This window comes from Thunnus maccoyii, chromosome 3 (genome assembly GCF_910596095.1).
Source record: "Thunnus maccoyii chromosome 3, fThuMac1.1, whole genome shotgun sequence".
Taxonomy (NCBI): Eukaryota; Metazoa; Chordata; class Actinopteri; order Scombriformes; family Scombridae; genus Thunnus; species Thunnus maccoyii.
In genome coordinates this window covers 28,294,071-28,312,151 of record NC_056535.1, presented here as the reverse complement: position 1 = coordinate 28,312,151, position 18,081 = coordinate 28,294,071, and the positions used below count along the sequence as shown (strand labels likewise).

The window sequence follows — 18,081 nt, the reverse complement described above, 5'->3', positions numbered from 1 at the left end:
AACAACCCTGCACACTTGTCTAATGTAGTATGTTATCCTATGTTTATATTGTATGAATATATATTTCTCTCTTCTGCTGTTGATATGTATATTTACTGTGTGTTTACTATTCCCGTGCAATACCTGTATAACCTGCTGCTGTAGCACAATGACTTACCAATTTCGGATCAACAAAGTACATCTGTTTACTCCTTAACCTGTGCGTGCATGCTGATTGGACGGCAGGAGCATGCAGGCACGCACGCACGCCCGCACGCCCGCATGCAGCGTCAAATCGTTGACGACCATGGCGGAATGTGGTCGAGTTGACAGTAGCTCAAGTAGTCATACCATGGATAAAAGCATTACTCTTCCGCCCGACGAAATATTCCGCAATTTGGAGAACGCAAAGCGGTTCGCAATAGACATAGGTACCTGGAAATATAAAAGTTTTCTTTAATTCGTCTGTCACTTTTGCTCGACCGTAGCTAATCTGTGTGTTTATAGACTAGCACTGCCGCAGCTGATACTATGACAACACATGACTATAAGTGAATGTAAACAAGACAAAGCTAACGGTAGCCGCATAGATTGGTATCTGTCTTTTATTTGTACGATAGTAAGTCAGTTTACCCTTAGAGAGAGAAGTCTGGCGAGCTTTCATGATTATCTGCATGTCATAAAGCGGACGTGTGCCAAAACAAACCGCTCAACTTTGAACAAGTAACGTTACATTAACGTTAGCTGCTAGTTAGCCTGTGTTTAGCTGACGCTACTGTGTCAAAGTTCACTAACGGTTAGATTTATATCTGGATTTTTATTGTAAGTGAGTAACGACTGTCATATATTTAATAACAGCCTGCTTCTGCTGTCTGATGATTTCCCCTCAGACATTAATCACTGCTGTTTTGCTTTCCTCAGGTGGATCTCTCACAAAACTCGCCTACTACTCAACTGTACAACACAAAGTGGCCAAAGTGCGATCTTTCGACCACTCTGCAAAGGTAATAATTTTCTGCATCAGTTAAAAATGCTGGCTTCCTGCGAGTATCTCTCCAAGTTGTCCTGCTTTTTACAAAACTCTTCATTATACTGCATGGACAGGGCAAAGCCTCTATCTCCAGGTTGCTTCCATTTTCTTATTTAAACACCACTATCTACCCGAACATATGCTAAATTGCTAGATTATGATGGGAATACACTGGCCCTGGCAGAGGGAATGCATCAGCTGGATGTAACCAAGTCTTCACCCACTCACAGATCTTTGTCCTGTGTGTGTCCATTTTATCTGTTTCCCAGGAGGCTGCTAGTGACAAGCTGTATGAAATATCTGTGCAGGAAGAGGTCACTGCACGCCTGCACTTTATCAAGTTTGAAAATGCATACATTGAAACATGCTTGGACTTCATCAAAGACCACCTGGTCAACACGGATACCAAAGTTATCAAAGCCACAGGTGGAGGAGCACACAAATTCAAAGAACTCATTGAGAGGAAACTGGGACTCAAGTGAGTAAATGCAGCCAAAAAAAGTCTTGGCTTTTGTTGTAATGATGCATAGTGTTGTACTGTAAATACTACCTGAACAAAAAAAAGATTGAAAGGGAGGCAAATATCTAGCATATTCCAGATGGCTAAGTTAAGAGTAAACAATGGTCCTTTGCCCTTACTGTAACTGATTCACAAAGAAGGCAATATCCTGTTGTCTTCCTGTCAAATGGGTTGAATTAAGGGACAAATTTGATTGTTTAGGAGAGAGCTCAATAGGCTGTGGAAGGAAATAATGGAGAGTGTTCTGGAAAATATCTTCTGTTTACTGACTAACTTTGTCAGCCACTTTGTTGGCAAACATCATATGAAAGCAACAGAGCATTCACGTGATGTTTGACTTGCTTTTGTCTGCATCCACACGGCATCGGCCTTGAGAATCATATATTAAATGTTTCTCTTTTAATAAACTTAAGTAGGTGGCACATAATAGTTAGAGATTGACCAGCCAGATGACAAAATGGTAAGTCTTCTGCTTTGGCTTTACTTCACTTTTGGCTGAGAATGACTTAAGCTAACGGCCCCTTATTGTGTTGCATTGTGGCAGAGTGGACAAAGAGGATGAGATGACCTGCCTCATCAAGGGCTGTAACTTTGTGCTGAGGAACATACCCCACGAGGCTTTCGTGTATGCCAAACACGCTGACTCAGAGTTCCGCTTTCAGACGACTAATCCAGACATCTTTCCTTACCTGCTTGTAAACATCGGCTCTGGAGTGTCCATAGTCAAGGTAAAAAACGACGAATCAAGGTTTTGTCTGTGTTTTATGGAATTGGGTATCCCTGTTAAATAAGCTAAGCTAAACCATATTTCTGTCATGATTAAGCTTTGAAGAGTACAGGTATGTTTCTTTTATTATTAAAAGATTTTATAGCAGTAGTAGCAGCAGTAGTTCTATAATTCAAAGTGACAGTTTGCTAGAGCTTATGTCCTACACTGGCCAATATTGAATGCAGGAGATATTACAGAAGGAATGCCATTATTACCAAGTATGTTCAGCACATTTTATTGTTTACATCTGGCAGAATAGCATATAACAAACATTCATGTGAAAACTCTTAAGAATATGTTCATTTTTTAGGCTAACTGTCAAATACCTTTCCTCTTGAATGTCTTTGTTGCAACTCTTGGATGACCCTCATTGTAGAACTTTGGCAAATATTTTTTTTTACTGCTTAACACACATGTTATTTGCCTCAAAAATCCTGGATCAGTTTGGCTCTGCAGACAGCGTTTGTCCTTGCTCTTTAGCTAGTGGGTTAAAGGTGACCTGTGGAGTTTTCTTGCAAACAAACAAAAGTTATGCTTACATTCAGTGTTACTCACCCAAAATGCATCGTTTGTATCTTTGAGGTAAACAAACATTTTCAAAGCTGATTTTTTAAAAATTATTTAAAATCCTTCAAGGTTTACATTCATGTTTACTAGCCTGCAGTCCTCTTATTCCCTGCCTTTGTTGGTGTATTGCTGCATTTCTTGGTGCAGTACAGACATCTGTTGATCATTAGAATAGTGTAAAATCATCGATAGGACTGTTTATCGCGTGTGCTTGTGTGCCCCCGTGCATGTATGCGCAAAACAAAATGGGGACACACTCATGAAACAACTGCTCCATAGCGCTTCTAGAGGTCAGAATCGCCAAAGTTTTCATTTAAGGCTCATATGCTTTAAATAAAATGGTCTAGGTATGACTACGCGTTATGTCTTTTATCTACTATATAGCATATATGCAATGAAAGGGTTCGTGAAAATGCATCCTGTGTTTATTGTGCACATGTGTCTTTCTCCAGATAATTTCCATTTGTATAAACAAGGGTCTTCTGTTCCTACTATATTTGATTCACACTAAAAGCCATCTCATCTTCTCTGTCTTCAACAGGTTGAATCAGAGGATAAATTTGAGCGTATAGGAGGAAGCTCAATAGGTGGAGGGACGTTCTGGGGCCTTGGAGCCTTGCTCACCAAAACCAAGGTATCTTGCATAACTTGGCCTACTTTTACTGAATTTATTAGTTTTTACTTTGAAGTCAACCATTAAAGATTAACGTCTCAGTATTATATATATATATTTTTAACTTCTGTTGCTATTATTTTTTGCTACTTTCTTGACTTCTACTTATCAGACAACTCATTTTCCTCTTTTCATGTAGCTATTAGAAAAAACAATCATAGTGAAGTGCAATATTTCTTTCCCTTAAGCCACATGAACTTTGCCCTTTTCTCTCCTGTAGAGATTTGACGAGTTGCTACAGTTGGCTTCTAAAGGGCAGCACACAAGTGTTGATATGCTTGTTAAAGATATCTACGGAGGATCTTACGGGTCCTTGGGCTTGACTGGAGATTTAATTGCAAGCAGTTTTGGGAAGTCTGCTACTGCTAACAAAGGTGACGCATGGGCACAATGGTTTTAAGTGGCTGCCCTGTGGCGTTATATATGTATATGTCCAGGTTAGTGAAACAGAAGACTGTAATGACACACTTTATATTTTGTATCTCGTACCTGCAGTTCATTCAAATGATTGGACCAAAAATACATTAAAGCAGTACCCCATCCATGTTGAACCTGAAAATTGGCTGTAAAAAGTTTGTAACTCCTTTGATTTTTTTTATTTTTTTTTTTTTAGAAGGGTAGCAGTTGTAGTCAGCTTAGATCCATAGTGGGGTAAAAATTACTTCAGTAGTGACCCAGTTTCACAAAACGGTATCAGAATGTCAATAGGAATTCAAACCACTCCTGCAGTATACTCCACTTTTCTGCTCAGAATAGTCCTCTATATGGCAAAGTACAGGCTACAAACTTGACACCCAAAGGGTAGAGTAATGCTTTCAAGGGGACCTATTACGATTTTCCTTATTTTTAGTCATATTTATAATGTTACAATATCAGATGTTCATATTAAATGTGGCCAAAGTGTCAAATAATGAGGTAAATGTATGTAGAAGTAAAAAAAGCACTGGCTTCAGACTGCTCTGAATGCTCGGTTTCCAACGTTTTTTTCTACTTTCAGTTTGAGCCGACTTCAACTCGTGACAAATTTCTTTATATGGTCATCTGCTCCACGCACAGCATGCGAGTTCACTTTTCCACTCCGCTAAATTTATGGCATTTTTCTATTGTTTTGGGGGTAGTCACCCTGAGTCATGACTTGAGCCGAGCTGGCATGCTGTGAGTGTTTTTCCATTCCCTTACGGCAAAGTAAAATAAGTTGTTTACCTGTTGGAGGTATGTTGGCAGTCTGCAGCTCTTCATCAAACATCATCATCACTGTGGCTGTTTCTGCCTGTATTATTCCTTCCTGTATAATTTCTAACTGATCGCTAAACAAAGACCTCCGAATATCTCCATATGTTGTCGTGTCGACCGATTTTTAGTGCGAAAAATCGGTGTCCGCTAATTCGGTGAGGGTCAAGTTTTTATTTCCTGTAAATTCTTCACAATAAAAGTCTAGGTATTCCATAGTAGTCCTGTTATTTAGAAATTTAAAAGCTTTTAATATGAAGCGGCAAAAGCAGGAAATATTGGGTTTGAATCAGCAATAACTTAACATGACTCTGATATCACTGTCCTCCAAAAAGCTGGCCAATCAGAACAGAGTGGGCTCAACATGAAGGGGGCCTTAAGGAGACAGGAGCTAAGTCTGCCTGTTTTTTAGTACAAAACCTGTGTTGAAGTTGACTGATTATCTTTCATCCAGGTCTAATGCAGCTTTGTGCTGCACTGTAACTGTTAAAAAACTGCAGAGATGACACTGTTTCACATAATTTCACAACTTTGTTGGCTGTTACTTTCCATCAGCTGCTGTCTTGAATGGTTTATGCAGTTTCAGTTTGAAAATATGGACAATGATTTTGATATTGATATCTGATGTTAAACTACTACTCCAATGCATATAGTAATATTTTGTATAATCAGGAATACTAAAAAGTTTCATACATTTAGGATATTCATGTAATTTTTTTTCATTTTGTGGGAAAATTACACATACTGTACATACTGTGTTTTATTGTGTACTGTCTTGAACAGAATGTTGAAGATAGTCAGAGGCTTTCTCATTTGAACACAAAAAGTGTCACCACCAGTGAACGCAGTTGCTCTAGATTCCTAATAATACATTAATGGCAATACGTAAATAATCAGATATCAGTGAACCTGTTTTACAGTTTTGTGATATCGATGTTTCGCCTGCATGTTTCTAAAAGTCTGTTCTTTATTGTAGAATTCTCTAAAGAGGACATGGCCAAGAGCTTACTCCATATGATCAGCAACGACATCGGGCAGCTGGCCTGTCTGTATGCCAAGCTACACAACCTGTCCAGAGTGTACTTTGGTGGATTCTTCATCAGAGGACACCCTGTCACCATGCACACAATCACCTACAGCATCAACTTCTTCACCAAGGCAATGCTTAGAGATTTTTATTCTTTTTTTTTGTTTTCTCATTCTGACAGATATACTTATAGCTCAGTTTAGTCCTGAACGTCTTATTACCAACTGAACCAACTGATGTTAATAACTCCTTTTCTTTTGTTGTTGTAGGGTGAAGTTCAGGCCTTGTTCCTGAGACATGAAGGCTATCTTGGGGCCATTGGAGCATTTCTTAAAGGAGCAGAGGAGGACAGTAAGAAAAGACCTACACATACCTTATGCAGTTTTCACACATCATGCAAATCCTCCCTCATACATTATGGGTGAATGTAAACTTGTAGGGCCCTATCCTTTCCTTTCTTTTCCTTTCCTGGAGGTGCAATGACCACTGCAAGCAGTGCTCTAACTGTTTGCTATTTTCCTGACCTTGAAACTTGTTTTGCGCATCTGTGTGGTATTTTGGTGAGCAGAGCACACATTGCACAGGTGGGAGGAGAGGTGCAGACAGGTGGGAGGTTCATTCAAATGAAGCAGCACCAAGACAATTGTGTTTTGGTTGAAATTTGGTCCTAGACTTTGACCTGAAAACAGACGTCTCAGAATCATGTCTGTTTCTTGTGCAATGTCAAGCTGCTGCTGCTCTGCTGCGATTTTATCAACAAGATCAAACTAAATACTTGCTGCAACAACAGATTAATGCTTGAAATATAAATAATTTATTTCAATTAAACACTCTGCAACCAAAAATCTCAAAAAATGACACCACCTGAAAATGACGCCAGGCTGCTACAGAATAACCTTACACACTTCTACACACATTAGACTGGTCGGTTGTAACTCAATATTCTGCTTTTTTATGAGGGAGACGTCGGATTAAAGGGGCTCATCGCAGCCTCTTTTCCAACTTTCTTTTTTAGCAAAAGTAGCATCTCGTTTTATTCTTGAAACAAATTGCAGTGCAAATGCTGTTGTGTAAGACTATTTACTAAACTATGTGGCAATTTACGAGGTGAGATACATTAGAATTATTGCTGAAATAGCATCAGTCCAGTATAAACACAGCTATGAGAACAGTGATGTAATTGGCTGAGGAAGTATTTGATAACTTATGATCTATATTCACCTTCATCCAGCCCTTTTTTTTGACATAAACATGATAAACTAACTGCCATGGCAGAATATGGAAGAAATACTGTTGGCAGTAGACCTTAAATGGAGCAGAAGGACCAGTAAAGATAAAAATTATGACAAAATGTTAGTTTACCAGTGGGTATGCCAATAAAATATCAAAACCTGCTGGCTAACTCATCACCAAACTCCTTTGAAATAAACTATATCAAATGGGCTATAGTATGTTATACCATAAATAATGCAGTAATAATTGCATCTCTGCCTCCTCTAGATCCAAACCAGTACAGCTGGGGTGAGAATTATGCAGGAAGCTCGGGCCTGATGAGCGTTTCTCCAGATATGAATCCCATGCAACGTGCACGTAGTGGAACGGTGAGTCTACAGGAATCAAAGAGTGATCAGAAGGCGCAACTTCAAACCTCATGACCTATTTTCCCTCTGTTAACTGTTCGCTGGTTTCTTCTCCTCCCACTTTCAAATATCTCAGACTTTTACTTTTGAGCTTTATTTGATATTTTTATGCCTCCGTGCTGGTGACAGCCATGGCCAGAGGCATTATGTTTCTGGGTTGTCTGTTTGTCCAGTTATCCTTCCATCTGTCCATCCGTCCATCCGTTCCACTCTTGTGAACGCAATATCTCAGTAACGCCTTGAGGGAATTTCTTCAAATTTGGCACAAACGTCCACTTGGACTCGAAGATGAACTGATTAGATTTTCGGTGGTCAAAGGTCAAGGTCACTGTGACCTCACAAAACCTGTTTTTGGCCATGACTCAAGAATTAATACACAAAAGATTTTGGTGGTCAAAGTCATAGCACCTTAAGTTCATCTCATTCTCTCATGAATGCGATATCTCAGGAAAACCTTGAGGGAATTTCTTCAAATTTGGCCCAAACGTTCACTTGGACTCAAGGATGAACTGATTAGATTTTGGTGGTCAAAGGTCAAGGTCTCTGTGACCTCACGTCTGTCCCATTTTCATATATGCGATATCTCAGGAACGCCTGGAGGGAATTTCATTACATCTGGCGCCAATGTCCACTTGGACTCAAGGATGAACTGCTTAAAGTTTGGTGGTCAAAGGTTAAACTTAATACCTTTTTATTAAATTCCTTCAAAGTCTTCACCACAAATATTGTGAGTCTGGACAGACGTGGATGTAAACTACAACTTGACTGGTCGGTGGAGGCATACAACCGCGAGGCAGTATTTCTAGTTTATTTTTGATCTCTTTTACGGAAATGTCAATCACCACTGTCCTTTCTGAATCCATAAACATCATACAAAGACATTCATTAATCTCTGTCTTTTCATTTCCCTTCCACACATTCTTCTGTCTAACCTCTCCTTCAGTTTCCCGTAAGTACCTAAACCTGCTTTACTTGTGTGCGCTGGTTTGATGACATGACGCTCCTGCTCATGATGCCTTGTTCTGTAGTTCTAAACACTCAACTGAGCATTTAGTTATGAGAGGCATTCACATGTGTGTTCACTTGCGTAAGGGCAACCTGCTGTGGAATTTTCTCCAGCTTTTTTTGAGAGCAGGATTTTCAGCACAGCTTTCATTTTGCAAGAGATTGTGCTATTGTTTTGTCTGGAATAATTTCACATGATATGATGATGGAAGATGACAGGATTTGATGCTCATGACAGCCAATAATAGTGTGAACTTTGCTTTTTGATTCTTTTGTGTGACAGTTTGAGCATGCGGGCCTCTGTACAACATCCAGAGCTGTTAACCTACAGCATTAGTTGTCCTGGGATCCATCTTACCACCGAAAGTCCCTGCTCCCCCTGCTTTGAGAAACTAGTTTTCAGTAGTGCCCAATGGCAAAGTGTGACACAGGACTCAAAACACTGACTGTATATAAATATGGACGACGCATCAATTGCTACGCAAAAGTGAAGCTAAAATATCTCCTCTGTGGGAGCTGCCATCTTGCTGGTGTGTTGTCATTTGGAGCCATAGTCTGTGCAGTAGAGTCAGGCGGGATGGCGACCTTTGGGACACACCCTCTCAGCCGTCCTGCCACCTGACTGAGGTTTCACATCGGCTGTCACAACTATCAATAATGACGTCACACCCCCTTTTTATATATTCAAACAACTAATTAAAAACAAACTTATCAGAAAAATGAGCACTTGGAAAAACATCAGCGTGATAAGAACTACCTAAAGTGACAGAAACCATCTATGGGAAAAATTTATTTGACATGAACTTTGATTTTTTTAGTATGGCTCATGTCCCATCTGTTAACATGGAGGCAGCGGGACTTATGAGCTATACTGCAGCCAGCCACCAGGGGGCGATCGAGATGTTTTGGCGTCACTTTTGGGGAGCTGTCATGACGTCCATATTTATATAAATTCGGTGACTTAAAATAGATATTAGGTCATTCTTGTTGACATACCGCTCAAGAAACCTCTATAGATGCAATTTGTTCTTTTAAAACAAATGACTTCCTCTAATGCACTATTGATCGTGCCCCTAATTAATGAATCCACTTGCTCCCACTGGCTTTTAGGATTAATCTTGTTTCTTCCTTGCTGTGTCTCCCTCTCAGCTTTCTTGTTATCTAAAGAAAAAATACTAACAAGAGTAAAGCCTCTCACGTTATTGCTAAGACAGAAGTGGTTTAGTAAATAGAAATAATATGGAGTGGACTCTGCAAGCTGGAAGAAGCGAGTTTATGGACAAGACAGACAGTATGTATCTTCTCTCTCTTTGTTGCATCTAGTTTGACATGCTGGAGATGGACCGTCTGGAGAGGCAGCTGGTGAACCTGCCCCTGCTGCAGGACCCTTCCTCTTACATTCCCGACACCGTGGACCTGACAGAGGACGCTCTGGCCCGTGAATACTGGCTGTATTGCTTCGAGGAGGCCCTGGACGGGGTAAGACACCAGATTATGTTTTAGATGGAAAACTTTGTTAAAACTGAGTAAAATTACAAAAAAAGCTTTTTCTCCAGTTCATAAGTTTAAATCAAAATCTGCACTGCAAAATTTTGTCTTTGTGTGTTGTAAAACTGTTTACCTCTGCCTCCTCTACTACTAGATTTTTGTCTATGTGATTGTTGAAATTTTATGGTTTGGTTTATGGTTGTAGATGTTTTTTTTATGCTGTTTTAGAAGTTTTGCAATCAAGCCTCATTGCATTTGCACTGGAACAAATCACAATATGTAGTGGTGACCAGGTGCTCTGATACCTCATATGGTAAATTATAGTAGTAATTTATTCATATGATTGGTGCATCATATAGTATGTTAAATGAATAATTGCACACTTATGCATTGGTTTTGAATTCTTTATTGAACATTTTAAGCATTCTTGGTACTGTTTGGAGATTTGCAGAGGGGGACAGGCCATCCTGCCTGTGTGAAAAGAAACCTCAATCAGTAGTATTCAGAATTTAAATGTAGTATTTTGTGTTGTGGACTACAGTCTATTTTTTCTGCAATGTTGCCAACAGTTAACATAAGTGTGTTAAGCTAATGAAAATCAAATATAGTGTACGTATGAATGAAAGCGCTTGGATAAAAGTGCCAAAATAGGCCCAGAAATCCGCAATACATTTGGCCTACCTGGTCCGCTTTACATGTGAGATGCATTGGTTTGATTTTTGGAAACTCAGTGCTGGTGAGCCACAAAGGTTATGAACATGGCTGATTACTGTTCTTGTTTCCTTGAGCAGGTGGTTAAGAGAGCCGTAGCGAGTCAGCCTGACATGCCGGAGGCAGCCGAGCGAGCGGAGAAGTTCCGTCAGAAATACAGACACAAGCTTCAGACCCTCCGTCACCAACCTTTGTAAGTAACTGTCTCTGCTTTCGCACTCATCTGCCTTTTAGTGGACTAAAACTCAACTCTCTTCTTCATCGTCTGCATTAGTTTCACATCTTCATGCCTACTCTAACTGCCTACATGTGTTGTTAATGAAAAAGGGAAATCTTGATGTTAATTCTCATGACTGTTTCAGTTTTTAGGAATGGGGTGCATTGCGTAAGTGTGTATCAGCTGTATTGGTTGTGTTAATGACTGAGCAGAATGAACTGTGCTGATATCAGAATGATGATGGACATGATGTGAGATATTTTTGCAAAAAAAAAAAAAAAACCCTAAATGCCAGATTTTTAAAAACCAGGAAAACTGTCACACATTTCAATAATTATGAGTCTTGAAATGTTCAGTTTGGCATAGTTTTGATACAGTTATGTCAGGCTACGATACAGTCTCTTCCAACACAGAGCAAAAACATGAAAGCATCAACCGCCCCAGCCCCGTTGTGTGTGTGTGCGCGCGCGCGTGTGTGTGTGTGTGTGTGTGTGTGTGTGTGTGTGTGTGTGTGTGTGTGTGTTTTTCTCTCTGGCTAATGTAGAGTGCTTCTCTTCTCACCTAGTGCTTATGGATCCCTCACTGTCAGAAGTCTGTTAGACACGAGGGAACACTGTTTAAACGAGTTCAACTTTCCTGATCCCTACTCTAAGGTCTGAGTGAAATCTATCAACCTATTTTGTTTTCTGTTTGTGTTCTTTTTGTGTGCTACACAGCTGGTTTGGCCCTCTCTGATCGGTTTTATGAATTTTATACCATTTATGTTTTCATACAGTCTCATGGTGTTACACAGGTGATTTCTTTCCACCCACTATACAATTTAGTCTCTACATGAGTAACTTGTTACCTATTTTTTTTTATTTATGAATGCAGCTAGATAAACAATTTTTTATTCCATTTGAACTGGAAACTGTATCATATCTCTGTTGTGTTGCAGATTAAACAGAGGGAGAATGACATCGCTCTCAAATACTATCAGAAGGCAGTGAAGTCCCTGGAGGAGCTGAGCTGGGAGGAGAGACAGTTTGCCCTGGTCAGGGGCGTCCTGGCTGGTAATGTCTTCGACTGGGGAGCCAAAGCCGTTTCAGAGTGAGTGGAGTTAACAGCTTTTAAAGCCTCTGAGCTGCAAGGTTGATGGGTTGCTCTGTTCTGGCTGATTATGGGTTGTGGCAGAGGAGGGTAGTCCATGAATATACAGATTTGAATAGGCAAACAGGCAGTTTTTTTCCTGCTTTGGTGAAGTGCCTTTGTGTTACATTGCTTTGATAAGTTAAGCTACCCAGAGTTAGCCAGCCTGTAAACAGTTGGCAGCATGGATAGAAAATAAATTTCATATAAATCAGTTAAATAATTACTTAAGCACTTACCATAGATTTTTATGCCTCCATGCCAGCGACAGCCGTGGCCGGAGGCATCGTGTTTTCAGGTTGTACATCTGTCCATCCATCCCATTCTTGTGAACGTGATATCTCAGGAACGCCTTGAGGGAATTTCTTCAAATTTGGCACAAACATCCACTTGGACTCAAAGATGAACTGATTAGAATTTGGTGGTCAAAGGTCAAGGTCACTGTGACCTCACAAAAGACGTTATTGGCCATAACTCGAGAATTCATAAGATAATTATGACAAAGTTTCACATATATGTCTAATAGGATAAAATGATAAAGTGATGACATTTTATATCCAAAAGGTCAAAGGTCACCTTCACTGTGACATCATAATGTTCTGCATAAACACTTTTCTGGACATAACTCAATGCCATAACTCAGGAACAGAAGGGGAGATTGTGACCATATTTCACATTTGGTCTGATACTGAATTGGTGACGCTAATCTCGGTTCCCACCTTGAAACTGTGGTGATTGTATAGATCTTCTGTGCTGCCGGGTTGAAGATGTGCGTGAAACATCCAAGTTTTAGAATTTGTAGCTTCGCTGCATTTTGCTTTCCCAAGGTATTTGTATGAATCCACCCTCTTCATTTCCTCTTCCTGGATGACCACCAGGACAGGGGTCCTCCTGTTCCTCTGGTAGCCCACCACGACCTCATTGGTTTTACTGATATTGAGCTTTAGGTGATTATCTTTGCACCATGTGATGAAGCTCTTTATCATTCCTCTGTACTCCTCTGTAAAAATAGTCTAAGTGTAGACAGCACATTTCTCACTGGAGTCATGCATGTCAATATAGTGATACCTCCCAATTCCGCAAAAAATACACTTAATACCTTTTTATTAAATCCCTTCAAAGTCTTCACTACAAATATTATGATTCTGGATAGACATGGAAGTAAACTGCAACTCGGCTGTTTGGTGGAGGCATACAACTGCAAGGTGTTATTTCTAGTTTAAATATGTGTTGCCTTTTGAAGCTTTGAGTGATCACAGGGAATTACAGTAATCCTCCCTTTTTGACAGCTATAGCCAACTTTTCTTGGTTATATCTGTCAACAGAGTTTTTCACTGTTTAAAAAAGAATTGATTGAATTCATATTGTTGATCATATTGCTCAGCCTGAGAACATATTATTAGTGATGCTTTGAGGACAGACAGCAGCCTTTTTTTGTTTGCTGGCCAGGCTGCAGTGGCTGCTAAACTCTTTCATTTTATCTCAAGGTTTGGAACGTGTGGTTTCTCTGTTTTGCAAACTGTGACTCAGATATCTGCCTTATAATTGCACTGTTGCATATTTTGTCTTGATGTCATGCAGTGTCCTGGAATCTGATCCTGAGTTTGGGTTTGAGGAAGCTAAACGACAGTTGGAAGGTATCAGAGCTTATTTTTACACCAGTTTACCTTCTAATTTCTGCAATCAAGCCATTTGACAAACTCTCTCCATTTACACTAAAAAACACACGCTAATGCAAGATGTAAATGCACACAGAACACATTGTGATTGAGACCACACCAGACCACATCCAGAGCTCAGCCAATCACATATTAATAGCTATCACTATCACACCTTCTTCATTCTTTTCACATTTCTTAATTACTTTTTTAAGCAAAATTAGTTACAGAAAAATTGTGAAATTGAGGGATATTTAGAATAACTCTTGGTTTTTGTGTTTTTCTTTTTCCCATCAGAGCGGCCATGGCTTGTTGATTCATTTGACCAGTGGCTCGAGAGACAAAAGGTCAGGCTCTTTCTCTGCTTTTTTATTTCAAAACCAATTTTAGCATTTTTGGTGGGAGGTTAGAGGTTTTATCAGAGGCGCTACACTGTCAGTACCAGGCACTACCGTGTTTTGACTTAGCACCAAGTGGAAACAGATAACAGCGCTCATTAGTAATATTTCACATACTTGTGATAGTGTTTCTGTGTTGTGTGCTCCTGATGATTAGTGCTTGAATACAATCCATCCTGGTTTTCTCTTGCAGGGTCCTCCTCATAAGTGTGCCTTGTTTTTCGTAGATAATAGCGGAGTAGACATCATTCTAGGAGTGATGCCTTTTGTCAGAGAGCTTCTCTCTCGAGGAACAGAGGTAAGAGACCCCAACAACATAATTAAAAGGCACTTTATTTGATAAAATCTTACCACAACTCTTCTATCCGTCCGCCTTTAGGTTGTGTTGGCCAGCAACTCAGGCCCAGCTTTAAATGACGTAACAAACGGTGAACTGCAAATACTGACCGAAAGAATCGCTGCCATGGATTCAGTGATTCAGTGAGTATTGATGAAGGTTTTTGAAAACAATGAATACAATCTTTTTACCGAACAAGACAGACAGAAAAATTGTTCCAAGTTTAAAAAAATGCAAAATATATACACTGCAGCTATTGATCTGTTATTTACACAGATAACAATAAAGAGCCAACTGACACTGCTTCCTTTTACATAGTAAAACGTATGAGTAACATCTAGGTAGGCCATGAGATTTGGCTGAAAGCTGTGGAAACAAGAATTTTTCTATCAAAGTAATTCTCAGTGTCTGATCTTGCAATATCATACCCAAAAAGATTTTTAGATAATTGAGCAACACCAGCTGTGAACTTTGATCTCTTTGATGCGCAGGGCTGGACTGAGGGAGGACAGATTGATGTTGATCCAGAGCGGTTCCAGTTCTCCCTGCTTGGATCTGAGGTTGGTTATTTGGCATTTTTACATCTGACATTTTTAATGCGTTGGCTGTTAGGCCGGCCAAGATAACCATATTATCACAATACTGTGGTAATATGACACATATAACACGGTTCAGCTCTTTACCACCACCTTTTTATTCTTTACACAGGCATCTGGTTCTGCTATTATATACATATATAGAAATACTGTATATCATGGTACAAATTTACAGATTTTTGTAATAATAGCATATTTCTCCTTCCAGTTTCTCAAATGTGAATATTTTCTGGTTTCTTCAGTCCTCTTTGAGAAACAATGATCAACATTTTTCACCATTTTCTGACATTTTATAGACAACTTATAGATTCATCGAGAAAATAATCAACAGATTAATCAATGAAAATAATCATTAGTTGCAGCTATAGCAGAGTACAGGCTGGACCTGCTGTAGAAACCATTAGATGTACTGTATTATGGTTACCTACTATAATACAGTACATCAGATAAAATGTTAACGTGATCTAAAGTGTTTGATACTGGGACATCTTGAAAACAAGATGGTACCTCTCAAGAAGTTTATATATGATATATAATAAATTCAAACAAATTCTCCGTCTCCCCAGCCGTCTGGACAAAGTGTTGGCCTCGGTGGTGCGGGAGCGGCAAACCGACCTGGTGATCATCGAGGGCATGGGCCGAGCCATCCACACCAACTACTACGCCATGCTCAGCTGCGAGAGTCTCAAGATGGCCGTCATCAAGAACTCGTGGCTGGCAGACCGGCTGGGAGGGAAGCTGTTCAGCGTGGTCTTCAAGTACGAGGTACCGACCGGAAAACCCAGCCAGGACTCTGCAGCGCCGACACCCTCATGAGCGCAGCAAACGTCACGTTCGAGCGGGACAGAACGTCGAAATCAAGCCGGAGCTCCGAATGTAAGGATGGAGATCGTACACTGCCACCGAGTGAATGACTGACTGTAAAAGCTGATTGTAAAAATTTAGGCGGGATTTAAAGGTGATCATTAACAGATTTATTTTAAAACATTATTGATTTTCGTGCTGGTTTCAAAAAGATGATTTGCATCGCTTTTATGCAGGTCTCCGTTCGATATCCTGTACAATCACTTAGTTCGCTGCCGTCATTACTGTTGATTTCATGCAGCACCTGGAGTATGTTTTCATGTGAAGGGAAGTCATCACTGTCTGTGTTCGGTAAACACGCTGTTATGACAGATGAGATCTTCAGCTTGTAGAAAAATGAAAAGTTTTTATTTTAAAAGTCATTGACATGCTGCCAACGACGCACAACAACCATGTACCCAAACGGGGAAAATGAGATTCTTTGGCTGGTGTTTGTGTGTGTTAGAGAGAGACAGACATAAGGGTAATTACAGCTTTCAGCGGTAACACTTTTCACAGAAAAAGTGTATTTAATGTGCCTTGAGGCTGATGTGATAAAAGCATCATTCGCTCTGAATTCAACTAGATTGCTTTTAATTCCTGTTGAAAGCTACAAACACTATACAAATATCTGCTTTTTTTCTCCTCTGCAATCTCTCACTGTTAACTAGGAAGAATCCATTTCCTGTTTTTCATTACTGCCAGTAGATGAATTGAGATTAAGAAATGAATCGTTGTCACTTTGTGTAGCTGTTAAAGTGGCATCAGGGAAAATGTCTGACCAGAGAGAGAGAATCATCACTTTATCATTAGAGTGAAGAAATTGGGGCGTGTTTCCTCCACAAGGTGGCAGTATTCTACTGTGAAGTAGGTTTTTTTTATAATTTCTCAAATCTTTCCCAAGGTGCTTGGTGTCAAAATTAACACTGCATATTCAGGTTCAAATATTCAGTCTCTTATAACGGTTTCTGATCAAAGCATCACATGGAACTTTTTGTCATCGAGCTGGCCGTGGCATGAGTCCATGGATTCACTGTAATTTAACTGGCATGTGTAAGTTTGAGCTGTGATCCATCCCTGATTACAAATTACAAAAAAAATGCAATCGTTTGAAGGCAATAATACTGCAGCACCTAGTTGTAACAAACATCAAAACACTGTGTGATTGTGAAGTGGCTGACTGTATTGGTGACTTCATCCCTAAATATCTGAATTCAAGGCAGGATCAGATTTGTATCGGTGTGAAAACATTTCCCAAAGTTACAGTTGCTTGACATGTGGACTCACATTGCAATATTGTATTTGACATTTGTACATATATGTGATATACAAGTGTGTATGTATATACATTTCATTTGCATCATTTCAGTTAAGCACACCAAGCACAATTTTATGTATTATTCTCCTGACAATCAATTTTAATTAAATGGTGAAAAACCTTTTATTTTATTCCTCTTTATGTGCATGTTTCTTTCTCTTTCTTGATGTGTCGGGAGAGGTTGACTGCATGCGGTTGAGAGTTGAGAGTTGCCCCATATTAAAAAACTGATCCCGCCCCTGGCGGTAGAGAAGCTTGACACCCTGGTATGTACTGGGTGATGCCTGCTGGGAAGCTGTGAGCTGATAATGTATGAGGAGGCCTGGCAGGGGGTCCTCCTGCTTTTCCTCTCGCTCATCACTCCTTTACCCCCCCTCCAAACACACACACACACCAGTTCTGCAAGACAGTGACATCTAAGGTCTTCTCTGTTGTGTTTTACTTACAGTTTTGCTTTTTCTTAAAATACAATATCAAGTATCGACAGCAATGTTTTCCTGCAGGCGCACTCTGAGATGGATTATGAGACAATGGGCTGCTGGGCATACATGTAAGTGGACCCCAACTCCTCCTCCTACATGGGAGCGAGACCCTCAGACAGCATCATCTGTAGTCATTTTGCATCTGAGTCTGATATTCTGCAGGTGAACCGGAACTCTCAGGTGCTGCTGCTGCTGCTGCTGGTTCAAAAACTGCAGCTGAATTTTAGTATTTAGTTCACACTGGAGATAAAGAGAGGCTGTCTGACTCCCACCCGGAGCTTCCTGCCACAGCAGATTCACACCCTCCGCACAGATGTACGAAATTCTATTTAAATTCTACATATATAAAAATATTAAAGGAAACCATTAAAGAAAGTCTGAAATATTATATTTTATTAAAATAAGAGCTGAAGCTGCTGTTCTGCTGTTGTGATTTAAATTGCTTTACTATTTTAAAATAGATAA

The 18,081-nt window shown here is 39.8% G+C and overlaps 1 protein-coding gene across 1 annotated transcript; it reads left to right on the top strand.

The window, feature by feature from the left end:
• Window positions 1-282: 282 nt before the first annotated feature.
• On the top strand, window positions 283-17,265 carry pank4 (pantothenate kinase 4 (inactive)). The gene is made up of 19 exons (XM_042406834.1): window positions 283-410; window positions 901-983; window positions 1,279-1,487; window positions 2,074-2,257; window positions 3,407-3,499; window positions 3,759-3,912; window positions 5,745-5,926; window positions 6,065-6,146; window positions 7,296-7,396; window positions 9,764-9,919; window positions 10,720-10,832; window positions 11,422-11,509; window positions 11,794-11,945; window positions 13,566-13,621; window positions 13,940-13,989; window positions 14,234-14,338; window positions 14,420-14,520; window positions 14,869-14,937; window positions 15,540-17,265. The coding sequence occupies exons 1-19, from the start codon at window positions 287-289 to the stop codon at window positions 15,787-15,789; spliced, it is 2,352 nt and encodes a 783-aa protein (XP_042262768.1). The 5' UTR covers window positions 283-286; the 3' UTR covers window positions 15,790-17,265.
• The last annotated feature ends 816 nt before the right edge of the window (window positions 17,266-18,081 follow it).